This window comes from Mus musculus, chromosome 17 (genome assembly GCF_000001635.26).
Source record: "Mus musculus strain C57BL/6J chromosome 17, GRCm38.p6 C57BL/6J".
In the NCBI taxonomy this organism is placed as follows: domain Eukaryota; kingdom Metazoa; phylum Chordata; class Mammalia; order Rodentia; family Muridae; genus Mus; species Mus musculus.
The window spans coordinates 50,907,568-50,935,267 of NC_000083.6; the positions used below are offsets into that span (position 1 = coordinate 50,907,568).

The 27,700-nt window shown below is 37.4% G+C and overlaps 1 protein-coding gene and 1 pseudogene across 7 annotated transcripts in view; both read right to left on the reverse strand.

Annotated features, from left to right (window-relative positions):
- The window catches only part of Tbc1d5 (TBC1 domain family, member 5), a 448,076-nt gene that overhangs the window by 174,444 nt on the left and 245,932 nt on the right, over window positions 1–27,700 (reverse strand). For all 7 annotated transcript variants that reach the window (XM_030250062.1, NM_028162.4, NM_001285991.1 and 4 more), the window contains exons 10-13: window positions 12,948–13,036; window positions 11,595–11,645; window positions 11,425–11,494; window positions 9,960–10,132 (exon numbers count right to left, since the gene is read on the reverse strand). Coding sequence is in view for 6 of the 7 variants with exons in the window: in NM_028162.4 (NP_082438.3) it covers window positions 9,960–10,132; window positions 11,425–11,494; window positions 11,595–11,645; window positions 12,948–13,036 (383 nt within the window). In the remaining variant the exon portion in view is untranslated. The remainder of the gene's footprint in view (window positions 1–9,959; window positions 10,133–11,424; window positions 11,495–11,594; window positions 11,646–12,947; window positions 13,037–27,700) is intronic.
- Window positions 9,323–9,474, reverse strand: Gm25177 (annotated as a pseudogene).

A 27,700-nucleotide genomic window follows, 5' to 3' on the forward strand; every position in this document is an offset into this window, starting at 1 on the left:
AAGATCTCAAAGTATTTTATAAAAATAAAGGTAAAAAGGGTGAAAGCAAGGGGTTTAACAGACAGACCAGGCACTGATGAACAGGCAAGTCACCACTTACTCCTGTGCTTTGTAAGCCAAGACCCACCAAATGTAATTACATTTTTGTTTATAATGGTCTCCTTACTAACTTCATGTCACCATGCTGCTCCCTGTTAGTACAAAATGGCCTTCTACAGTTATTAGTAAATAATGCATATTGGTGGTGCCTTCACATATGTAAAATATTATAACTAAATATTTACAAAATATATTCATAATATACAAAAAATGACATGATATGAATCGATTAAGTCAAAATATATACATGAGCAAATTGTCTAGACTCAAATGATTTCTTTGGGTTTATGTACTAAAAGTACAAATTTAGTGTAGAAGGCCATAAAGATGCTACACAGCCCACTACATTTTTACTGCTAGTGATCCCCACAATTAGTACAAATACAACAAGGAGAAAGGCCTCAAGTCCACTCTGAGGCACTGTAGTGTAATTTACCTCAGAAGTTTCTGCATTTACAAACCTCTTCTAGTGGAATCTATCACCATTGTTTTTTAACATCATTCCTTTCCCCTTCTCATTTAGGCATAAACTCCTATCTTCTTTACACCTTCCTTTAAATGCTTAATACAAATAACCACAGGAGAATCTCTTCTCCCCTTGAAAAACTGCAAATAAAGATGTCAGCTACTGAGTATATTTGTGGCATCTCCAGCAGCTGCTGTTAAATACCAGCTGGTCTAGCTGATTAAAATTACCTCCGAGTTGGTATTATAAAGATGCCTGGGCAGCGCTGCTGTATTAATGGATTATTGAGTGAGCGATGAAAACCTTGGCCAGCTGATGCATTTTATTACAGATAGGCTTTATGATGTGTAATCACTGTAATTTTTACAACAGGAGGAAATATGAAAAAGGGAGTAAACAAAATCCCCATAGAAACTGCCCTAACTCGATTATTTCTACCAGTCTGTTTCCTAGAAGGAATCAAAATACGTATTACTGGGCATAAATATACAGGTGTGCACTTATTCCCATAATGTATCCATCCATCTATGGGACAAGTAGAGGATGCTCACAGAAAACTGATGTATAATTTATGGGAATAGACATTCACTGTCTGCCAAACCACCCAATTGGCTACAGTGGGATCATATGACCCAAGCTACTTTTCAGCTGTTCCCCAGCTGGGCAACAGGATAGTGGCTTGCAGGATTAGAGACTGGATCACTTCGCTTTCTCCACTGTTTCCTTGCACTGGGTTTCCTATAAGCCAGCATGGTTTTCATTTTTATTCTTTAACAGAACTCTACCAAATTGTTACCCAAATCCTAAACTTTTATGTTTACAAAAAGGCATGGCAGCCTACTGGCGCAGCTATTATTTGTGATTAAGATAGCAGCACAGGACCCCACTTTATCATTTTACACAGTCCTCCAAATTTATTCTTCTATTTATGCCACTCTCCGGGCTACAGTGTGCTCCCAGCTGCTTTTTAAGAATGAACAGTGACTCTCCGGAGGCTGTGGCCAATTAAAATACCTCAAGTAGAAAATAAACTTCACTGAAGTATGCTACTGGGTGAGTAAGAGTCTTCTAGGGGAAAGCAAATACCTCAGGTTGGGTTACCTCTTTAGGTAATTCACAAGCTTTCCTTGAAGTAATAATGCAATACTTACCTGAAAGTAATATTAAGTTTATTGTTTTTGTTTTCCCGTAAAATAATTAAGATCATCTTTTATCATAGCTAGATTAACACATGAAATGTGACTGCAAAGTTATGCTTCTTTCTTTCAGGAAAGAAACTGAAATTTTCACAGGAATACCTTATTCAGAATCCTTGGCATGTTTTAAGGCTACCTGCTATACATTAATACATTGCTGTGCTGTGTTGTGGATGGTGAGAGATGCTCTAGCTTCTAATTAGAGTCAAATGTGGTCAGTGAACATTGTGAATAATAAACTTTTAAAATATTTTCTAATACACATATGAAACAAGTTCTAATGTAGCCTCTATGCTAGTAATGACAATCCCAGAAAGGATTTCCAGAGGTATTTTGAGCAATTGCATTTGATTAAAATAAATGTTATTTTAAAACATTAAAGTGACCTGTTTTAAAAGGTCCATGATAAGTTTGAATTTTTATTTAATACAACATTTATTTCAATATTTATTTATAATTACTTAAAGTTGTTTGGTTTTCAAAAGGAAAAAATCTAGTAATATTACTTGTATACGTCTGTAAGTTGAAAATAAAGAGAATTTATTTACAAATCTAGTCAAATTTATGTTAAAAAACGCTTACATAAAATTTTACAAGAACTGTCTGAATATTTGTACCAGTCCTTAACACTCTAAGAGAGGCATGGGCCATTCTGAGTAACAATGATAGTCCTCTTAATATTCATGTTATCTTACTTGATGCTTGATGTCAGTAGTCACTTAAGAATTTGTTTACTAGGCAACCTTAGGAAATAGGAGGTTTGGGGGGAATCCCCCAGAGTGCACCAGAGACCTGGGAGGTGAGAGACTCCCAGGACTCACAGGGAGGGACTTTTGATGAAATGCCCTACAGCAGGGATAGGGAACTTATTAAGCCCACCTCTAAGAGGAAGACAGGGCATCAAGTGAGGGAGGGTTGCCATCCCACAGTCATACCTCTGACCCATAATTGTTTCTGTCTGAAAGAATTACAGTGACGGAAATGGAGAGGAGCCTGAGGAAAAGAAGGTCCAGTGACAGGCCCAAAGTGGGATACAGGTCAAGGGGGGGCGGGTCCCAAGGCCTAACACTATTAGTGAGGCTATGGAACACTCACAAAATGGGACCTATCATGACTGCCCTCTGAAAGACCCAACAAGCAGCTGAAAGAGTCAGATGCAGATATCTGCACCCAACCAATGGACAGAAGCAGCTAACCCCTGTTGTTGAATTAGGCTGAAAGAATTTGAGGAGAAGGGTGATCCTATAGGAGGACCAGCAGTCTTAATTAATCTGGACCCCCAAGATCTTTCAAACACTGGACCACCAAACAGACACCATACACCAGCTGATATGAGGCCTCAGCACATATACAGTAGAGGACTTCCAGGTCTGTGTTCATTCAGAGATGATGCACCTAACCCTCAAGACACTGGAGGCCCCAGGGAGTTTAGAGGTCAGATGGGGCGGAGGGTGGGGGCATCCCCTTGGAGATAGGGTGGGGTGGGGAGGAGGTATGAGCTGTGGATCAGTTGGAGGATGGGAGGTGGGGTGGGGAATGGAATATGGAGTGTAAAAAATGAATTACAAATAAAATTAAATAAAAAAGCATTTGTTTACTGAATATTACTTGTATTGTCTAAACAATACATTTAAGAAAACCAGTGAATTGCAAGGAAGTTACCAACTATTATCCAATGCAAATAAAAAGTATAAAAGTGAAGAAACTAAGAAAAATCATGTCATTTTTCATCAATTAACTAGCTCACAGAATCCTGGCATGTAAGAGACAAAAGCTAGCTGGTACTGGTCAGGTGACTGTGGAGCCACCAGTTCTGAAGTGTTCCTTCAGCCTGAGTGCACAGGCTGGTATCCCACTGCCTCAGGACTTCATTCAAGACATTATACCTTGAGAAGCTAAGGGCCTGTGAAGACAGTCTTGGTATAGGAAATTCAGTTAGCCTTCTTTCTTCTACGGTTATGGTGGTGTTTTATAAATGAGGGAGTATATGTTATATGCTTGTGTGTGTTGTATGATGTGTGCTGTATGATGTCTGACTACATAATTTAAATGGAAATTAAGATGCATGGCTAGACAACTTAGTCTTTGATTTTACCACCCTCTCTTCGCATCTTCTTTCTCTTTCTGTCCCCATGTCTTAAGTGATGGAGCACACTGGGAAGGGGCAAGGAAGGGACATGATGTTTCTGAATACACTAGACTTGCACCAGATCAGGCCAGACAAAATGCCAGTGTGCATGACTGTGCATGACAGAGGGGCTCATGAAGTTCTACTGTAAGCCAAGGTGATGGAGATTGGTAATTGATGGCTGCCAGAAAGAAACTGTTTGCTTCAGGGATGTAGTGTCAGACTGGCTCTACCCATCCACAGAGGCATCACTGACACTGAGTAGACTCAGTAAGTTTTAATAAAACCATAACAATGAACACTGAAGTGTGAGGGAAGCATGGCAGAAGAAATTCAGAAGAATACAGATGCAGATAGTCACAGCCTGGGGACCCCAGTGGAAGAGCTAGGGGAAGGACTTAAGGAGCTGAAGGGGACTGAAACCCCACAGAAGAAAAACAGTATCAACCAACCAGACCCCCAGTACAAATTCCATCCATCTTTACTATGTATTTCATTCTTACCGAAGTGTTAAATATAGTCAAAACATTACAGATTCAGTAAATTTAAAGGTTGTAACAAAAGAGCTATGAAGGTATAGAAAAAAATAGTTCATTTCAATTTTTGTTTGCAGTATAGATAAATACTGTGCTAGAGTTAAGTAACTGGATTGCCAAATGTGCATATGAATGAGTAGTGATTACAAATATGTTAGATCCAGAACATACTATGGTAGAAAAAATTCAAAGACAACACTTTATAGAAGTATTGAAAAAGTTATAAAATCATAGGATCTTATTAATAAAAGAAATATGAAAATACCAAAAAACAACTTTAAAAATTCCCATGGAAGGTACCAGTAAAGAACCCACTGTTTTATTTTGGCTTAATATGCAATGACAGCTATCACAAAATGTGTTTTTAAAAAATATCCCAGTATCGAACAATAATTGACAAACAAAAGATGACCTATGTTAATTATTTTAATGACTCCATTTCAGTCTAACAGTAGTAACCATTCTTAAAGTTAATAGAAAACATGGTGTAAATTACTTTTAGGATGTATTATTTTGTATTATCATAACAATAGCATTAACACACTAGATATTATGTAATATTCAGGAGTTTATGGGTATTGAGTCATACATTTCAAGATGAATACCACCAATTAACCTGAAATTAAGATAAAATCATTTGGAATGATGTCAGCCAATGTTAATACAGTTACTGCATAGTAATGATTGATTTTATATAAGTTTATTATGTTAAACAAGTTTATTGGCTTAGTAATATTTACTATGAATGCAGCAAACATAAATAGATGGCACATTTCCCTCCTCATAAATCTTCAAATTACAAACTTTTATAAAAACTGCTTTTAAAAATGGAGTAGTAGTGACTTTTCTTCAACATCCTGATACTGGGTATACCAACCAGGTCAAAGGTCACACTCAGTAACAGATGTCTAAAACAAAATGGACTCCGTGTGTTGTTTTTATTGGTGTGTGTGTGCATGTGTGTGTAAGAGAGAGAAGGAATATGAAGTGGAGTAGGAATTGGGGGGTGGGTAAGAAGAATATGATAAGAAAATAGATTGTATCAAATTTGTTTTTAGAAAAGTAAAAGAATTTTAAAAGTTAGAAAAATAGATTTGGTAAAACATTTAGTAAAACGAATATTCTGGGTATAAATTAATATACTCCAAGTTCATGCTACCTGACTGCATAGTAAAGTCACCAGCTTAATTAAACTGCTAAAAATTACTGAAGCTGTTTAGTAGTAACTTCTTTTCATTGTATTAAAGACCCTATTAGTTTGCAAGCAATAACTGAAATTAGGAAAGATGGATATCAGTTTTCAGTTTATTTATGAAAGAAAAGTTTAAACAACCAACCCTAAGCCCTTTCTTTAACTTAAAACTGTCCACGAGGCATTGACGTATACCAAGCCTTTGCATCACAGAAAGGAAACCAGAATTTAACTCCTCATCTTTTATACTGACAAACATAGTATTTCACTTATAAATGGCAATACCATAATATCGTACTATGCTGCCCTATAATTTATGTAACACAAGGAAGTATGTCATTTCTAACAAGAATGCCATAACTAAATCACACAAACAAAAATAAGCACCAAAATCACAAGAAACGAGAATCCTTCACTGGAGTCTAGAGCTCCAAAAAACCCAAAAAGGGCTGAAATTATTATTAGTAAAAGACTCTGTTCACACAAAAATATAAATAAAACACTCACTGGTCCTTTTATGTAATTTGAACCCCAGTCTGTATTCTGGTCCCAAGTGAGAGCTTTTATAGTTTGCAAGACTGAGAACCTTCTCTCTACATCGCAACAATGCTCTTTTCTTTCAATAACGGGCATAATGGAGAGTTAGGCTTCATAATAGTATCTGCCACGAACCTGCCCAGCAATAGATGAAGACAAAAGAATACTTTTCTCTTTCATGTGATGAATACTTCTGTTTTTACAGCTTTACATAGCAACTTATACTAACTAAACCACTAATTTACCACATTTAATTATTGGGAAAACACACAAAGACACACATACCTGAGGAATGACTGAGTTCCTATCATGTTCAAGAAGTTTTGGGGCTGGAATGACAATATGAACTAACCAGTACCCCAAGAGCTCATGTCTCTAGTTGCATATGTAGCTGAAGATGGCCTAGTCGGCCATCATCGGGAAGAGAGGCCTCTTGGTATTGCAAACTTTATATGCCCCAGTACAGGGGAATGCCAGGGCCAAGAAGTGGGAGTGGGTGGGTAGGGGAGCGGGGCTGGGGGAGTGTATAGGGAACATTCAGGATAACATTTGAAATGTAAATAAAGAAAATATCTAATGAAAAAGAAAATAATATGTATTTAATACAAAAAAAAGAAGTTATGGGGCTATAAAAATTAATACAGCATGTTCACATTTTGTCTCCCAGAAAGAAATTCAAAGCTATAGAGGACATTTAATCCAGGAACATGGCTACTCTGGCAAAGGATCACATCCAAAGACCTTATAGGTATAAATAGTCCAGATGGAAGGCACACATGCGGTGGATTACAGTATGAGCTGGCTGGAATATAGACATATCCTTAGTACAATCCTTTAATCCCCCAAAATAAAACTAAAGGTAGTTTGTAAACTGCAAAGTGATGAATTCAAGAAAGATTTGACAGAGTAAGTCACAGCAGGACACACCCAACTCTTAGGAGAATCCACAAGTAAGAAAGTTGACTTAAAGGAACAGCACGCAGATTGGTGTGGTCATGATGTTTGTGCAGGGATAGAAACCCTGACTAAGACAAAATTGTTAGGTAGTTTGAGTCCAAGCAGAGCAATTCAGTAAGAAGACAAGAGATGCCAGTTTGAATCAGTCAACTTGAACAGGAGTTTGGGCCAGAACATCTGAGTTGTTGAACCAGCCAATTAGAGTTTAGAAAGAACTAGAAAGGGTGAGCTGATTCAGCGGTAAGTCTCCAAGACAACAATTACTTCTGGTGAATAAAAGGTACATTTATACAAGGATGAAGGGGAGACCAAAATTTGACCCAGAAAGCATCCAAAGAATATAGATAGTTTACAGGACTCTAGGTTTCAGGGATAGATCCATGATTCTTTCCCTATACAACACCATGCTTTTTTAGATAGCTTAGTTGAAAAACCTACTATTGCCATTTGACTCTGTATCACAGCTCTGTGCACTCTGATCCCATTTGGTGGTAGCTTGTCACCCAGGAGTGCTGACATGCCTAAGCTTACATGTGAGACCAGCACTACTATCCCAATATGTGGGCCAAGTGGGATCTGCCCAGGGCCCACAGCACACAGGAACCACACAGCAGCCCCGGACATGATATTTCTGGTTTCTGGTTTTCATCTGCGCCCTGGAACTGACCCTGTGCCAAAGGTCTTTGTACCTTAACCCAGGACAGCAATAGCTTATCTCCCAGGAGTGCTGATACACCTAAGCTCACAAGCTCACAGGAGGGACAAACTCCAGTGAGAGACAGCAAGTCCAGCTAACAACAGAGATAGCCAGATAGTAAGAGGCAAGTGCAAGAGAGGAGAGGCCCTTGGTCTTGCAAAGATCATATGCTCCAGTACAGGGGAATGCCAGGGCCTGGAAGTGGGAATGGGTGGGTTGAAAAGCAGGGAGGGGGGAGGGTATATGGGGCTTTGAGGATAGCATTTGAAATGTAAATGAAGAAAATATAATAATAATAATAATAATAATAATAATAATAATAATAATAAACATAAGCAACAGAAACCAAGGCTACTTGGCATCATCAGAACCCAGTTCTCCAATCACAGCAAGCCCTGGATACTCCAACAAACCAAATCAAGACTTTAATTTAAAATCACATCTCATGATGATAGAGGACTTTAAGAAGGACATAAATAATTCCCTTAAAGAAATACAGGAGAACACAGGCAAACAGGTAGAATCCCTTAAAGAATTACAGGAAAACACAACCAAACAGGGGAAGGAATTAAACAAAACCATCCAGGATCTAAAAATGGAAATAGAAAGAATAAAGAAATCAGAAAGAGAGACAACCCTTGAGACAGAAAATCTAGGAAAGAGATCAGGATGTTGGAGTCATCATCAACAGAATACAAGAGATGGAAGAAAGAATCTCAGGTGCAGAAGATACCATAGAAAACACTGACACAACAGTGAAAGAAAGTGCAAAATGAAAAACGTTTTTCATTTTAACCAAATAAAAATAGGAAAATAAGGAAAATAGGTATAGAGAGAACCAAGATTCCCAACTTAAAGAGCCAGTAAACATCTTCAACAAAATTATAGAAGAAAACGTCCATAACCTAAAGAAAGAGACGCCCATAAACATACCAGAAGCCTACAGAATTCCAAATAGATTGGACCAGAAAAGAAATTCCTCACTTCACATAATAGTCAAACCAGCAAATGCACAAAACAAAGAAAGAATATTAAAAGCAGTAAGGGAAAAAGATCAAGTAACATATAAAGGCAGACCTATCAGAAATACACCAGACTTCTCACCAGAGACTATGAAAGCCAGAGTATCATACAGATGTCATACAGACCCTAAGAGAACACATATACCAGCCCAGGCTACTATGCCCAACAAAACTCTCTATTACCATAGATGGAGAAACCAAGATATTCCATGACAAAAGCAAATTTACACAATATCTTTCCATGAATCCAGCCCTTCAAAGGATAATAGATGGAAAACTCCAACAATAGAAGGGAAGTACATCTTTTTTTTTTTTTTTTTTTTTTTCAAAAGAAATCCTGAAAACTGCATAACCACTCTGACAGGACTTATAACAGTGATTTATAACGTAACTTTAAATGTTATAAACTTAGTCTAAAAGGATTAGCTTCTTAGAGTAGAACAAAGGAGTAACAGTGACTTCTGAGGACTGGTGGAGGATTAGATGAGAAGATATGTTAAAGTAATGTATAAAACTTAGCAAATAAATAACATGGAGCTAGAACAATTTTTAATTTTAGGGAACTGAGCTACTCAGTTTTTAATTAGCAATAATCGTGCCTCGGATAAACCTCACGGGCTATGATACTGCCACTGCACGAAGCTGCTATTCAGAAGCTACCAGATATAGCTGTCCTTTGTGAGGCTATGCCAGTGCCTAGCAAACACAGAAGTGGATGCTCACAGTCATCTCTTGGATGGAACACAGGGCCCCCAATGGAGGAGCTAGAGAAAGTACACAAGGAGCTGAAGGGGTCTGCAACCCTATAGGTGGAACAACAATATGAACTAACCAGTAAGCCCAGAGCTCATGTCTCTAGCTGCACATGTAGCAGAAGATGGCCTAGTCGGCCATAATTGGGAAGAAAGGCCCCTTGGTCTTGCAAACTTTATATGCCCCAGTACAGGGGAACACCAGGGCCAAGAAGTGGGAGTGAGTGGGTAGGGGAGCAGGTCGGGGGGATGGGGGTAATAGGGGACGTTCAGGATAGCATTTGAAATATAAATGAAGAAAATATCTAATAATAATAAAAAAGAAGCTACCAGAAAATCATAATAAGGAATAGCTAAAAGAAAAACGTAAAACTTACAACCCATATATTTGTGGTGCAATTTCTAGTCTGTTCAGGTGCATGTAGAGCTCAATATCATGTTTCTTCAGTAGATGGTCCTGGATCTGGTTGACTTTTGTAACAATGGCAACTGTTGGCCCTAAATCCTGTGGTCGAGCAAAGGGAATGGGGGCCATCAGAGTTTCTTTTCCCTGAAAGTAAGAAAAATAGCACATATATTATTTTAACTTGAAATTAAGAAATACAGAAAATGGCTTTTAATTTATTCATCAAAAGGATTTAAAGAATCAAAACTACTTCCTCCTAACAAAGGCATAAAATGTAGAATCATGAACCATAAATGGACAGGTGATGAGTGTGCTCATAAAGCTATAGCCAGGATATATCTTATAAGTATCTTTTATTCAAACAGTTTCTCTTGTGACATTAAAATTTCCAAGAGAATTTGGCTAGAGGCAATGAAGCTCTTCAAGATGCTCCTGGCCAATTGATCTGCTTAGCTATAGAATATAAATTCAACACTTTGATGGAAATGTATTTCTTATGGGAATAAAAACTAAGACACTAAATGAAAATTATGTAAGCTATCAAAACTACACAAAAGGGTAAAAACGAAAGAATCATTTTAGAAAAAGTGTTTTCTGTCTGTTCTTTTGCCAAGTCATGATTTAAAAGATTTAAAAATGATTTTAAAACTGTAAAACAGAAGTACTGAAATTAAAATCTCTGAACATCATTCGGCTTCCTTTCCTACAACATCAAATTTTCATGTGTTTGTTAATCTGACCTTTCTTGATCTTTGGTCCTTAATTTTTATGTCTGTATTGTTAGCATTTGTACCATCCCTCGGTACCGATTCTTAGTTTATCACTGATTTTAAATCTAATGTTCAAGTACAGACTGTTATTGCTTCCCCCAAAGTTTCTTCTCATACAGAAAAATCTAAGGTTTTCCTCTACTCAAATGCTATCCCTGAGTTATTTCAATCATATACAAAGCAGCAATAAAAATAAGTAAAAAAATGTAAGAATAGAGAACACAAATATTAAATATGTGAGTTTAAAAATAATATACTATAACAGAAAGGAAATCTATCTGACACAGATTTTTATCAATGTAGTTCAATAGTAATGTATAAAAAAACTCACAAAGAGAGCAATAAAAATTTTATAATAGCCAGGTATGGTGGATATCCATATGATAGCCAGGTATGGATTGAATCATCCCACTACTTAGGAGGCAGAAGCAGGCAGAGCTTTCTGAGTTCCAGGTTACCCAGAACTACCCATTGAATCCCTGTCTTGAAAAAACAAAAAACACAAAAAAAGTTTATAATAATTTAATTATGTCCTAAGTATTTTCATATTTTATCATAAAAATGATTATATATGTTAAAATGAAATAATTAATTATTTTAGTACATGCTGTTATTTCCTGAATTTGTTAACTCAAGTATACTGAAAAGATCTATAATATGAGTTACCTTTTGACCATCATGCTCAAACGTAGAAAACCAAGGTTCAGCAGTTTCCATAAGCTGTGAGAACATTGCACTAAAAATTAGAAAGATAAAATAATGCTATATTTAATCTTTACTATAGTACTGGTGGCATTAAAAAAAAGAAAGGAAAAAGCAAGAGTCTTAGTACTTACTAGGCATCATGCTCCAGATACTCAGGGTTCAGGAGAGTTTTCATTTCCTCACTTAACATAAAAAAAAGACAATTCAAACTCTGGAAATAAGCAGTGTTTAATTAAGGAGGGCAGAAGCAGCTTTGGCCTCAGTCTCCATTCATATGCTAACGCACACACAATGAAGTCAACCTCTCAAAGGGCAACTCCAGGAACAAATTCTGTTGTTTTATAAAGAGCATAAAGATGTGATTTACTTGCTCATATGATAATGAAATAACCATCTGATCACTCCAGATAACATATGTAAAAACTGACAATAAAGTCCTTGACCATGTTTGATCTAGAATAATTTATTATTCTATAATAAATCACTTTTCATCCAAAACAAACAAAATCTGTAGTACTGATTGAAATGCAATGCCGAAGTGTATTTTATTAACTTTTTATCAAATCTCATCTTAATATGAGTCACTTACAGCACCTTTAGCGAATCTACTCAGTTCTTTCCTACTTTGTACTAGGCTGAAACAGCAAAGTCTACTCGTTCTGGAGTTACTTTCAATCACCTCTATGTTCTTATAAATGCATTCTGCATGTGGCAGTAGCAGAAAGGGAACTGCACAAAAACATTATCCCAAGACTACTTACTTCATTTTTAGACTATACAGTCACTCAAATCATTTCAAAGGTAAGTTACTTGTGTCAAGACTTGATGAAATCAATATAAATAGAGAACCATATATCATACAACAACTACTTCATATTCTAGTAGACAAAGGTTAAAATAATATGGACCTAGGTCTAATAAAATAGGTAGCTTGCATCTGATTAGGAAAGATAACACAAATACGTGTGATCAACATAAACTTGTCTAGACTGGAATACCATTTATAAAATTCTTCTTGGTTGCATTACTGGCATTTTAAGTTAGATAGCTAAATTTTAACTGTTACTAAAGATTACAAAAAACGAATACGTGAGTATATCTCAAAAACATGAAAAGGCAGTCTATGTACAGACAATGGCTCTTGGTAGCACTACTTTTATGACTTAAGCCAAGTCAAAGCTGGTCTGGAGAAAGTGTCTCCAAAAACTCTGATTCAACTCTGAGAAAACTTGGAGCATGTCATATCTGGGTAGAATCAATCGTCAGCATTTTAAAAATTATAACAAACATTTCTTCTTTGGTTCATTACTTTTCTGTCTTCATTTGACAAAGATCTAATGTTTCAAAGGCACTTATGATTCAAACTTACTCTATATCTAAACTAGCATTAGAATTTAATGTGGATTGATCTCATGAAATAAAATCAATACTTCACAAAAGATAACAGTAAGGGCTGAGAACAACAAATTCATGTAATGACTTGCCTGGGCTGTGCAGACTCGCTGGCATGTAGAAAAGCTTGGTGGTCACAGTGGAGGGTAAAGATGATAGGCGCTAGTAGCTCATGCATACCCTGAAACACGGGGCCAGAAGATATGAATGGCACTCTAAGAGACATGTAAATACTTATTCAACCAATCGCTACCACAAAGATGGCCACGATATATAGGAAAGCATAAAAGTGGAATGCTACAAATTGAGTTCTGTCTACTTTAAAAATTTGATTCTAATTCAACCAGAGCATGCATTCTTTAAAATATATGGAGTAGTTATCTTTTAAATGACAAGACAAACAATAAATTGGCATGGTAGACAACCTTGCACCTGTCAGTTGCTTCAAGATCTGTACTCATAAATATGAATTTCACTTATGCAAATTATAATCATGAGCTACAGTATAAAGATCTGCACTAAGGGCAATGAAGAACTGTAGACCTAAGAAATTACACCCAATGTTTTCATTATATAATGGCTCCAAATTAGAACGCCTGTAGATTTAGGAAGAGCTGAAGTCAGCTAGCTAGGCATGTTGGATAATAAAAGAAACAATCTTTAGCAAGCATGACAGAAAATGAAGTTTTCAATATAATTTTAAACATGTTTAGTCAGAAACGTGATATTTCTCGGTGCACTTCAACAAGGTTAGTATGTTTTCTCATATACTGGTGTTCAACAGTGGATCACACAAATAGACACACACATACAAAAATGTTAGTTCTTATTTTTGCTCTAAAAAGTTAATCTTATGCACTATTTATACCTTTAATGGGAAAGTAAGCACGTTGTTACATTATTGACTAGTCTCATTAATACAGATTTTAATTTTTTAAGGATAAGATATAGTATCATGTAAAAAAAACCAGAGGAAACACTGAAAAGACAAATGAGTTGTGGTTTAACAGAGAAGGGGAAAGAGGAGACGTGGAAATGATATCAATACAATTAATACTCATGTATAAAATTCTCAAAAAAATTAATTACAAAGAATCATCATCTACTGAACTACTTAATATAGAAAGTATCACAGAAGCAAAGCAAAATGAGAATGAGGTCAGGCAGACATGCGAGCCTGATACCACGATAAACACTAAAATTTAAAACTACAATAGGTATCTGCACGGTAACCATACTGGCAGTTTCTAAGGGTTTGTGCAGAACAAGTCTTTGAAGTAAGGACTCCTGCCTGGGTAGTGACACCTGTGAAGGCTCCTGATAGGCATCACCCAGAGAGAAGTACCACTGCAAGGCACAGAGACATCATTCCATCTTCATTCACATTTGTAAGGTTGAAAAAGCTCAAATATCACAATCAAGTTGTTCTTGTGCTTTATTTAACTGCTAGTGAGACTGAACACAGAATCTTTCTTAGTCATTTTTATTGAATTAGTGGCCTATTCTGTCATAGTAAAGTAAGTAAGTGTGTATGTGTGTGTGTGTGTGTGTGTGTGTGTGTGTGTATGAGAGAGAGACAGAGAGAGAGAGACAGAGAGAGAGAGACAGAGAGAGAGAGACAGAGAGAGATCCCCTCTATCTTCACATATGTTCTAATGTGGAGGCCTAAGGTTCATATGGATAATCTATCTTAATTGCTTTTCTATCTTATTGAGGGAGGATCTCTCAAGTCAGGCATTGAAGATATGGCTAGTCATATCAGCCAGGTTGTACTGTGGATTCCCATCTCAGTATTTCAAGGCTGGGATTATAGGCAAGCCTTCCCATCCATCCATCATTGGCATGTTGTAATAAATGAGCAATACCCATAGTGTCTTACTTATTGAACTATGCATGTGTAACACTTCGTTAACCAATTTTAAGCCTATTTAATTTTTTATTAAAAATATTACCCATGTTCATTTTTTCTTTAATATTCTGATATACTAGATCACACTGTAAATGAAGTTAGTACCATTACAAGAAACCATCTTTAAGGTATTTAGTTTGTTTCACGCCCAGAGAGACTTCTCTGTGGTAAAGATTAAGTAAGCAAGGGGAGGGTTTCCTTTATTTCAGTTATTTCCTCATTCATTTCACAATAGGTTCCTTTTTGTCAGGAAAGAGTAATATGATTTCTTCCTAAACCATTAAACAACTTTATTTAATAAACAATTCACTTTCAATCATATCATAAGAAAAATACCTAACTTTACCCATAAGGTCTGAAATAACATCTTTATTATAAATTAAATGTTTATCCTGTATTTTTTCCATTGGTATGTTAGGTAGGTTTTATCTACTAGAAGTAAGTCTAGACATAACTTGGGAAGAACAACTCCTAAGTGAGAAAATGCCTCCAAAAGACTGGCCTATGGGCAAGTTTGTAAGTCATTTTCTTGATTAATGATTGATATGAAAAGGCCCCAACCAATTTGGATGTTGACACCACTATGCTGGTGGGCCCTGGATGTAAAGCAGGCTGAGTGCCACATGAGGAGCTACTTAGAAAGCAGCACTCACCCACAGTCTGTGTCAGTTCCTGCCTCCAGGTTCTTGCCTTGGGTTCCTGCCAGAACACATGCAGCAGAGGATGGCCTTATCTGACATCAATGGAAGGGGAGGGAAGCTTGATGCCCCAGTGTAGGGAGATGCTAGAGGAGTGAGGCGGGAGTGGGTGAATGGGTGGAGGAGCACTCACATAGTAGGAAATGGGAGGGGGTAAGGTAGGATGGGTTGGCAAGGTTGTTGGAGGGATAAAAACAGGAAGGGAGATATCATTTGAAATGTAAATGAATAAAATGATTAATAAAAAAAAATACAACTTGTAATGACTGAAGTCACAAAAGTAGACAGGATCCAAGAGAAAAAGGATTCCTAGAGAGGGAGATAGCAGGAATTAGGTGTTATGAAGTGGGAAAAGCGAAAAAAAAAAACAAAAACAAAACAGGTATGGGACTGGGTAAGAGGGGAGGACAGAGGCACAGGGAATCGAGATATATGACACTATGAATGTTTGAAAAGACCATAGAGAAACATCTTACAAACTTACACAAAGTGAATATATAATTTTGTGTGTGTATGTGTGTATATAAGGTTATACCAAAGGGGTGACAATAATGCTGTCTCCAAGTGCCACAGATTATATAACAAAAACTACAGTGGCAAGTATGCAAATTTTCCTTTCAAGTTGTCAGGTGAGTGAAAGAGATTGACCAAGGAGCATATACTATTGCCATTGCTCTTAGTTGTCTCCCAGAACTTGAAGGTAAGTCTTTATTACTTAAAGCATTACACACTGTGGACAGAGGACTTGGTGGACTTGAGCTGGGAGTGACTTCTCTGATAGACTCACTGTCATTGTATTGGAAGGCATAAGCTATGAAGTGAGAAAAGCAATCAATAGTTTTCCCCAGATTTAAAGTTGCAAGCTACAGTAATGACCACTCTAGCAAGATAGCCTCAAAGATCGAATGGTGTCAATTATATCTTGGAGATCAGCAACACTCATCCAATTCGACTTAAGGCCCCTCAGTTGGAAGGAGCTCATGCCTTCCACTGTAAATCTAGCCAACCAAGGGTGGTTGGAGTGGTCATAGACCGTAGTTGTTCCCTTTTCCTAAACCAATATAATTTCTGTTGAATTTATGTGTATCCATATGACCAAAGGCAAGTATAACTAAGATCTACCATCAAGGGAGCTTCATTTTACATTTCTGAGTCAAGTTCAGGGATTCTTTGCCTGATCAAACATCAGGAAACTAAATGACTGGGGATGTATAAATACACTTGATACATCTACAATGTAGCCTGACATCTAAAGCTTGGCTAACATCTAGGAGAAGTGGGTAAGAAGATTGCTAAAGCCAGAGGACATGTTGCCTGCTGTTGAGCATCTCCTAGACCTAACAAGGAAAATATACTCATGAAATCTCAACAATATGGTTGCTTAAGTGAGGCAGGCATAATCAAATTATCATTTGACATGCTGATGTGTACAGAGAAACTTCACAATCACCCAACCACACGTAGGAATGAGTCCCTTTATAGTTTATCCAATCCCACATAGTCAACCATTAGCCTACATACATAGGGATATCAATGAACAAGTCCTGCATGTGGTATGTATGCAACATGCACATGTATGTATATGTGTATATACATGTATATATGTATGTATATATGTGCATATACATGTATATATACATATGTATATATGTATGTGTGTGTATGACAATAACAAATAAGAGCAGATCATAAATTTGAAAGGAGTGGAGAGGGACACAGAGAATTTGGATGGAGGAGCAGGAGAGGTGCAAATGATGTAAATACAATATGCATGTATGAAATTCTCAAAATACAAAATATTGAATTAAAACACAAATTAATTACTTTTATATATTTGTATATTTCTTATTTAAGTATTTAAAGTATTTTACTTATTTAAGTCCTGTTGACTGTTTCATTTCTTCGGCACTGCTCTCTCTAAATGCCTCAACTGTTCAAATATCATTTGTCATTTGACTATCGTAATGACAACTGCCAAACATGTTGGGGACATAATAATTAACAAAGTGGGCTGGTCTCTAAATTCTCTGGAACTTTGTTAATTAGCAAGAGATACACATTTAAAAATGAATATTAAAATGGCTAAGTTATAAACTAGTATATATCTTTATATACATAAAGATGAGGGGATAAGTATGTGTATCTATTCAGTCTGCTGCATCCATGTTCTACATCTGTGATCTGAACACCGGATGGATTGAAAGCAGTACCAAAATGCAAGGTTGAGGAGATGGGTCAGTCAGCACAGTTCTTGTACAAGTATGAGGACCTGAGTTTGACCTTCAACACCTATGTAAAAAAACCTCTATGCTGTGGCACACATATATGACATCTCCTCAGGGACAGAGACAGGAGGATACTGGAGGTATGCCTGGTAGTCAGTATAGTCAATTAGCTCCAGGTTCAATGAAAGTTCTTGTCTCAAAAAATACATTAGAGATTAACTGAGATTAATCACCTGAATGAGATTCTGAATCATTCCCTTCCCAAAATGTGGAACATGTACAAACAGAGCATAAAATAATTAAACTATAGACTTTCATCTATATACACAAAAATAGTAGGAAATAATTCAAAGACTTGCATCTCAACTAAACTTGTTTATAATTTTCTCGAAACAATATAATTTAACAATTCTTTACATAAACACTTATACTATATTAGTTATTACAAGTAATATAGAAATTTCTTTCAGATTATGGGAAAATTTATGTAGCTCATGTGCAAATATTGCAACAGTTCAAATAGGAGACAGGCATTCATGGATTTTGTAATACACATGATGTCTTAGAATCATCTCTCTAAGGATATTATGAAATGACTGTACAGGAAACCTATACCACTTTTGAAGCCTAGCATAATTATAGGTACATATGTGTGTGTGTGTCTGTCTGTATGTCTATCTGTCTATCTATCTATCTATCTATCTATCTATCTATCTAGGTATGATATAAATATACATGTACATATTGAGTGAATGATATACTATTATGTGTATATATTAGAGAGTTGATCTATCTATCTAGGTATGATATATATATATATGTACATATTGAGTGAATCATATACTATTATGTTTACATATTAGAAAGTTGAGCCATGGCATTTAAAACAGTATTAGTAAATCATAAATCATAAATAAAGGTATATGACAATATTTTGAAAATTGTATTATTTTATGCATATAAGTGTTTTGGTTGTATGCATATTTGTGAACCAAGTGTGTACGTGGTATCCAGGGAAGCCTGAAGAGAACGAGAGTTGTAGATGGCTGGGAGCTACTATGTTAACTGTGGGAACTGTACCCAGGTCCAGGTTCTCTGGGGGAACAGTCAGTGCTCTTAGGAGTTGAGCCATCTCTCTAACCACTTAGTTTTATAAAACTAAGTTTCTTAAATACCTGGGAAGGGGAAATTATTCAGATTTATTTATTTTATGCATGTGGGTGATTTGCCTACATGTATGTTTGCTCATCGTGAGCAGTGTCCACAAAAGCCAGAAAAGAGCACCAGATCTCATGGAATTGGGAGTTATAAACAGTTCTTAGTAATCATGTAGATGCTAGTAACTGCCCCAGGTCTCCTGCAGCCAGGAAACATTATTAGGGTTGTCCTCAATTTGAGATTAGTAAAACATGCTTAATAATTACAAGTGGTTGAAGAACACTGCTCAATGATAAAGAGGTTTGACACACATAACACACAAGGGGCTGGCTTCAATAGGAAAATCAAAAACAAAATCAGATAAACAAAAGCAAACGAAAATGGCAAGTATATACACAACTTTAAAAGAGAAACATCTGAGAGAACCTGACAGCCTCTGGAACAGGCAGAAGCACAGAGGGGCTGAGGCAGCACCCTGTGTGGGCCGGGGACAGCCGGCCACCTTCCGGACCGGAGGACAGGTGCCCGCCCGGCTGGGGAGGCGACCTAAGCCACAGCAGCAGCGGTCGCCATCTTGGTCCGGGACCCGCCGAACTTAGGAAATTAGTCTGAACAGGTGAGAGGGTGCGCCAGAGAACCTGACAGCTTCTGGAACAGGCAGAAGCACAGAGGCGCTGAGGCAGCACCCTGTGTGGGCCGGGGACAGCCGGCCACCTTCCGGACCGGAGGACAGGTGCCCACCCGGCTGGGGAGGCGGCCTAAGCCACAGCAGCAGCGGTCGCCATCTTGGTCCCGGGACTCCAAGGAACTTAGGAATTTAGTCTGCTTAGGTGAGAGTCTGTACCACCTGGGAACTGCCAAAGCAACACAGTGTCTGAGAAAGGTCCTGTTTTGGGCCTTCTTCTTCGGCCAGGAGGAGGTCCAAATACAAGATATCTGCGCACCTTCCCTGTAAGAGAGCTTGCCAGCAGAGAGTGCTCTGAGCACTGAAACTCAGAGGAGAGAATCTGTCTCCCAGGTCTGCTGATAGACGGTAACAGAATCACCAGAAGAACAATCTCTAAACAGAGTCAACTATAACTACTAACTCCAGAGATTACCAGATGGCGAAAGGTAAAAGGAGGAATCTTACTAACAGGAACCAAGACCACTCACCATCACCAGAACCCAGCACACCCACTTCGCCCAGTCCAGGGAACCCCAACACACCTGAGAACCTAGACCTAGATTTAAAAGCATATCTCATGATGATGGTAGAGGACATCAAGAAGGACTTTAATAAATCACTTAAAGAAATACAGGAGAACACTGCTAAAGAGTTACAAGTCCTTAAAGAAAAACAGGAAAACACAATCAAACAGGTAGAAGTCCTTACAGAAAAAGAGGAAAAAACATACAAACAGGTGATGGAAATGAACAAAACCATACTAGAGCTAAAAAGGGAAGTAGACACAATAAAGAAAACTCAAAGCGAGGCAACACTAGAGATAGAAACCCTAGGAAAGAAATCTGGAACCATAGATTTGAGCATCAGCAACAGAATACAAGAGATGGAAGAGAGAATCTCAGGTGCAGAAGATTCCATAGAGAACATCGGCACAACAATCAAAGAAAATGGAAAATGCAAAAAGATCCTAACTCAAAATATCCAGGAAATCCAGGACACAATAAGAAGACCAAACGTATGGATAATAGGAGTGGATGAGAATGAAGATTTTCAACTCAAAGGTCCAGCAAACATCTTCAACAAAATTATTGAAGAAAACTTCCCAAATCTAAAGAATGAGATGCATATGAACATACAAGAAGCCTACAGAACTCCAAATAGACTGGACCAGAAAAGAAATTCCTCCCGACACATAATAATCAGAACATCAAATGCACTAAATAAAGATAGAATACTAAAAGCAGTAAGGGAAAAAGGTCAAGTAACATATAAAGGCAAGCCTATCAGAATTACACCAGATTTTTCACCAGAGACTATGAAAGCCAGAAGAGCCTGGACAGATGTTATACAGACACTAAGAGAACACAAACTGCAGCCCAGGCTACTATACCCAGCCAAACTCTCAATTATCATAGAGGGAGAAACCAAAGTATTCCACGACAAAACCAAATTCACGCATTATCTCTCCACGAATCCAGCCCTTCAAAGGATAATAACAGAAAAAAACCAATACAAGAACGGGAACAACGCCCTAGAAAAAACAAGAAGGTAATCCCTCAACAAACCTAAAAGAAGACAGCCACAAGAACAGAATGCCACCTTTAACAACTAAAATAACAGGAAGCAACAATTACTTTTCCTTAATATCTCTTAACATCAATGGTCTCAACTCGCCAATAAAAAGACATAGACTAACAAACTGGCTACACAAACAAGACCCAACATTTTGCTGCTTACAGGAAACTCATCTCAGAGAAAAAGATAGACACTACCTCAGAATGAAAGGCTGGAAAACAATTTTCCAAGCAAATGGTATGAAGAAACAAGCAGGAGTAGCCATCCTAATATCTGATAAGATTGACTTCCAACCCAAAGTCATCAAAAAAGACAAGGAGGGACACTTCATTCTCATCAAAGGTAAAATCCTCCAAGAGGAACTCTCAATTCTGAATATCTATGCTCCAAATACAAGAGCAGCCACATTCACTAAAGAAACTTTAGTAAAGCTCAAAGCACACATTGCGCCTCACACAATAATAGTGGGAGACTTCAACACACCACTTTCACCAATGGACAGATCATGGAAACAGAAACTAAACAGGGACACACTGAAACTAACAGAAGTGATGAAACAAATGGATCTGACAGATATCTACAGAACATTTTATCCTAAAACAAAAGGATATACCTTCTTCTCAGCACCTCATGGTACCTTCTCCAAAATTGACCACATAATAGGTCACAAATCAGGCCTCAACAGATTCAAAAATATTGAAATTGTCCCATGTATCCTATCAGATCACCATGCACTAAGGCTGATCTTCAATAACAAAATAAATAACAGAAAGCCAACATTCACATGTAAACTGAACAACACTCTTCTCAATGATACCTTGGTCAAGGAAGGAATAAAGAAAGAAATTAAAGACTTTTTAGAGTTTAATGAAAATGAAGCCACAACGTACCCAAACCTTTGGGACACAATGAAAGCATTTCTAAGAGGGAAACTCATAGCTATGAGTGCCTTCAAGAAAAAACGGGAGAGAGCACATACTAGCAGCTTGACAACACATCTAAAAGCTCTAGAAAAAAAGGAAGCAAATTCACCCAAGAGGAGTAGACGGCAGGAAATAATCAAACTCAGGGGTGAAATCAACCAAGTGGAAACAAGAAGAACTATTCAAAGAATTAACCAAACGAGGAGTTGGTTCTTTGAGAAAATCAACAAGATAGATAAACCCTTAGCTAGACTCACTAAAGGGCACAGGGACAAAATCCTAATTAACAAAATCAGAAATGAAAAGGGAGACATAACAACAGATCCTGAAGAAATCCAAAACACCATCAGATCCTTCTACAAAAGGCTATACTCAACAAAACTGGAAAACCTGGACGAAATGGACAAATTTCTGGACAGATACCAGGTACCAAAGTTGAATCAGGATCAAGTTGACCTTCTAAACAGTCCCATATCCCCTAAAGAAATAGAAGCAGTTATTAATAGTCTCCCAGCCAAAAAAAGCCCAGGACCAGACGGGTTTAGTGCAGAGTTCTATCAGACCTTCAAAGAAGATCTAACTCCAGTTCTGCACAAACTTTTTCACAAGATAGAAGTAGAAGGTATTCTACCCAACTCATTTTATGAAGCCACTATTACTCTGATACCTAAACCACAGAAAGATCCAACAAAGATAGAGAACTTCAGACCAATTTCTCTTATGAACATCGATGCAAAAATCCTTAATAAAATTCTCGCTAACCGAATCCAAGAACACATTAAAGCAATCATCCATCCTGACCAAGTAGGTTTTATTCCAGGGATGCAGGGATGGTTTAATATACGAAAATCCATCAATGTAATCCATTATATAAACAAACTCAAAGACAAAAACCACATGATCATCTCGTTAGATGCAGAAAAAGCATTTGACAAGATCCAACACCCATTCATGATAAAAGTTCTGGAAAGATCAGGAATTCAAGGCCAATACCTAAACATGATAAAAGCAATCTACAGCAAACCAGTAGCCAACATCAAAGTAAATGGAGAGAAGCTGGAAGCAATCCCACTAAAATCAGGGACTAGACAAGGCTGCCCACTTTCTCCCTACCTTTTCAACATAGTACTTGAAGTATTAGCCAGAGCAATTCGACAACAAAAGGAGATCAAGGGGATACAAATTGGAAAAGAGGAAGTCAAAATATCACTTTTTGCAGATGATATGATAGTATATATAAGTGACCCTAAAAATTCCAACAGAGAACTCCTAAACCTGATAAACAGCTTCGGTGAAGTAGCTGGATATAAAATTAACTCAAACAAGTCAATGGCCTTTCTCTACACAAAGAATAAACAGGCTGAGAAAGAAATTAGGGAAACAACACCCTTCTCAATAGCCACAAATAATATAAAATATCTCGGCGTGACTCTAACGAAGGAAGTGAAAGATCTGTATGATAAAAACTTCAAGTCCCTGAAGAAAGAAATTAAAGAAGATCTCAGAAGATGGAAAGATCTCCCATGCTCATGGATTGGCAGGACCAACATTATAAAAATGGCCATCTTGCCAAAAGCAATCTACAGATTCAATGCAATCCCCATTAAAATTCCAACTCAATTCTTCAACGAATTAGAAGGAGCAATTTGCAAATTCATCTGGAATAACAAAAAACCGAGGATAGCAAAAACTCTTCTCAAGGATAAAAGAACCTCTGGTGGAATCACCATGCCTGACCTAAAGCTTTACTACAGAGCAATTGTGATAAAAACTGCATGGTACTGGTATAGAGACAGACAAGTGGACCAATGGAATAGAATTGAAGACCCAGAAATGAACCCACACACCTATGGTCACTTGATCTTCGACAAGGGAGCCAAAACCATCCAGTGGAAGAAAGACAGCATTTTCAACAATTGGTGCTGGCACAACTGGTTGTTATCATGTAGAAGAATGCGAATCGATCCATACTTATCTCCTTGTACTAAGGTCAAATCTAAGTGGATCAAGGAACTTCACATAAAACCAGAGACACTGAAACTTATAGAGGAGAAAGTGGGGAAAAGCCTTGAAGATATGGGCACAGGGGAAAAATTCCTGAACAGAACAGCAATGGCTTGTGCTGTAAGATCGAGAATTGACAAATGGGACCTAATGAAACTCCAAAGTTTCTGCAAGGCAAAAGACACTGTCTATAAGACAAAAAGACCACCAACAGACTGGGAAAGGATCTTTACCTATCCTAAATCAGATAGGGGACTAATATCCAACATATATAAAGAACTCAAGAAGGTGGACCTCAGAAAATCAAATAACCCCCTTAAAAAATGGGGCTCAGAACTGAACAAAGAATTCTCACCTGAGGAATACCGAATGGCAGAGAAGCACCTGAAAAAATGTTCAACATCTTTAATCATCAGGGAAATGCAAATCAAAACAACCCTGAGATTCCACCTCACACCAGTGAGAATGGCTAAGATCAAAAATTCAGGTGACAGCAGATGCTGGCGAGGATGTGGAGAAAGAGGAACACTCCTCCATTGTTGGTGGGATTGCAGGCTTGTACAACCACTCTGGAAATCAGTCTGGCGGTTCCTCAGAAAATTGGACATAGTACTACCGGAGGATCCAGCAATACCTCTCCTGGGCATATATCCAGAAGAAGCCCCAACTGGTAAGAAGGACACATGCTCCACTATGTTCATAGCAGCCTTATTTATAATAGCCAGAAACTGGAAAGAACCCAGATGCCCCTCAACAGAGGAATGGATACAGAAAATGTGGTACATCTACACAATGGAGTACTACTCAGCTATTAAAAAGAATGAATTTATGAAATTCCTAGCCAAATGGATGGACCTGGAGAGCATCATCCTGAGTGAGGTAACACAATCACAAAGGAACTCACACAATATGTACTCACTGATAAGTGGATACTAGCCCAAAACCTAGGATACCCACGATATAAGATACAATTTCCTAAACACATGAAACTCAAGAAAAATGAAGACTGAAGTGTGGACACTATGCCCCTCCTTAGAAGTGGGAACAAAACACCCATGGAAGGAGTTACAGAAACAAAGTATGGAGCTGAGATGAAAGGATGGACCATGTAGAGACTGCCATATCCAGGGATCCACCCCATAATCAGCTTCCAAATGCTGACACCATTGCATACACTAGCAAGATTTTACTGAAAGGACCCAGATGTAGCTGTCTCTTGTGAGACTATGCCGGGGCCTAGCAAATACAGAAGTGGATGCTCACAGTCAGCTAATGGATGGATCACAGGGCTCCCAATGGAGGAGCTAGAGAAAGTACCCAAGGAGCTAAAGGGATCTTCAACCCTATAGGTGGAACAACATTATGAACTAACCAGTACCCCTGAGCTCTTGACTCTAGCTGCATATGTATCAAAAGATGGCCTAGTCGGCCATCACTGGAAAGAGAGGCCCATTGGACACGCAGACTTTGTGTGCCCCGGTACAGGGGAACGCCAGGGCCAAAGGGGGGGAGTGGGTGGGTAGGGGAGTGGGGGTGGGTGGGTAAGGGGGACTTTTGGTATAGCATTGGAAATGTAAATGAGCTAAATACCTAATAAAAAATGGAAAAAAAAAAAAAAAAAAAAGAGAAACATCTATCATGTATAATAACGATTCAACTTGCTATACATTTCAGAAAACACAGTATGCTTAAATGGGTCCTATGATATACCCCACCGCACCGCAGTCTTTCTGCTCTGTTAAAGCCTTAAGTCCTACATGCTCTTTAGTAGTCTCTGTACTCCAAACCCATGCCTGTGAATGCAAAGGTAACAAAGTTTTCTTCAACAGCCTGTAGGCTCACAAAATTGAACCTGTTCTTTTATCTGCCTGTGTTCATTTAGCTCACCAAGCAGTCTTTATTAAAGCTGCGACATCAGGCAGTCAAAGTTCATTAATACCATTTATATAATCTCTGCAATTTCAATTAACTCAGCAAGACATTCTCCTACATGATAACAGTCTCATTAATTCAATAAAATCCCATAACTATTAACAATATGGTCGATGTTAAACGGGGTGTCACCTAGTACAAAATAATAGCTTTAACAGCTTGTGATGAAACTGAAGGCTTTTTTCCTTTACATTTGATACGGTTAAATATTCAGTCCTTCTACAGCAAGGTATTATTTCTCTGTAACAAAAAAAAAATCTATGGAATTTAACATGTAGAGGGGGTAATGAAGTCTTTTAAAGTGAGACCCACGTAGAAGATATCAATAATTTTATATTCAGTAATTGATAGTCTTGCTTTAACTTATCTAGTGTAATCTTCCATATTCCCATCTAGTCTTTCATACAAATAGTGGTTCACATATATTAAATTACAGAGCATGATGTTATATTGATATTTTTCTCTGTGCTGGGACTTGTTTCCATTATTAAAGACTTCCTTGATTTAGTTTTGTCTTTTTCCAAAGAGAACTGAAGATGACACTAGAAGCTGGAGAGACCTACCGCCTATGGTCATAAACTGGTGGAATTCCTAATGTAAAAATGACTCCTCCCCCCAAAGTAATTTACACATTCACTGTAATCTTTATCAAAATGCCCATGTTGTTAATAAATAAAAGCAACAGGATATGGCTCGAACACAGACATGGAGATAATAGAACACAAAAAAGACCCAAAGGTGAGTGCTATAATCTGGGGGCACTCCATCCCAGAGCTATGACAAGTTTCAATGAGATACACATCTCAGATTATTACTCAGGTCATACATTAACTTAGAAAGAAGAAATGTATGTATTTAATCTTTTCCTATTGAAAAACATGCTATTATTTTTCTATTTGTTCAGCTGTTGCTTTAGTAGTTCAAGACATTTATAGTTTTTAAAGAAACAGTTTCTATAATTTGTTATCAAACTTATCTGTGGACATTTGAACGAGATGTGTATTTTCTATTCTAAACACCTATTAATGGGAGTAATATGGACATGTGGCATAAAGCTGGGTGTGTCTCAATGGCAAAGGAAACATCTAGCTGGTGAGAAGCTTTGGATTTGGTTGCTGGAACTTAAAAACAAAAGACATATATATAGAAGTATGAAACACAGAACGTAAGAAAAACGTCTTCTGGCTCAAGAACTTTGTAAAATTTATTTCTGGTAGAATATTGTCTTTACCATAGTTATTTTCTGTTTTATTAAGCTAGAATTTAGTAGTCATCAATTAGATCTAACTTTTGATTGTCTTGACTTTAGTTTGAATTTCCATTTTATATATTCTTGGAAAAATAAACTACCTAACTATATGCATTTTTAGTGCAACATAATAAGCTTAAATATGAATTTTATAAGCATTTATATGTTAAATGATTTAAATTTTCAAAAATTACAATATTTGTTTATTAATGAAATGAATCAAAGGTTAGGGGGTCCAAAAAATTCTAAGTATAAACTTTAAAACTTCAGATCCTTCTTCTGCTACAATGTACTGTTTAGAGGGAGTGAACACTGGATTAGATTACTTCTCACAAGAAATCACATAGTAACAAATGCTGCACTTAATAACAGTATTTACACATGACTTTAAAAAGTTTTATTAGTAACCTAGCTGTAAAGATGCTACTTATATATGAACCCCATTGGTTTATAGGGAAGACTCAATACTTGTCAGGAGAAGGTCTGTCTAAAACCGGGAAGGTGG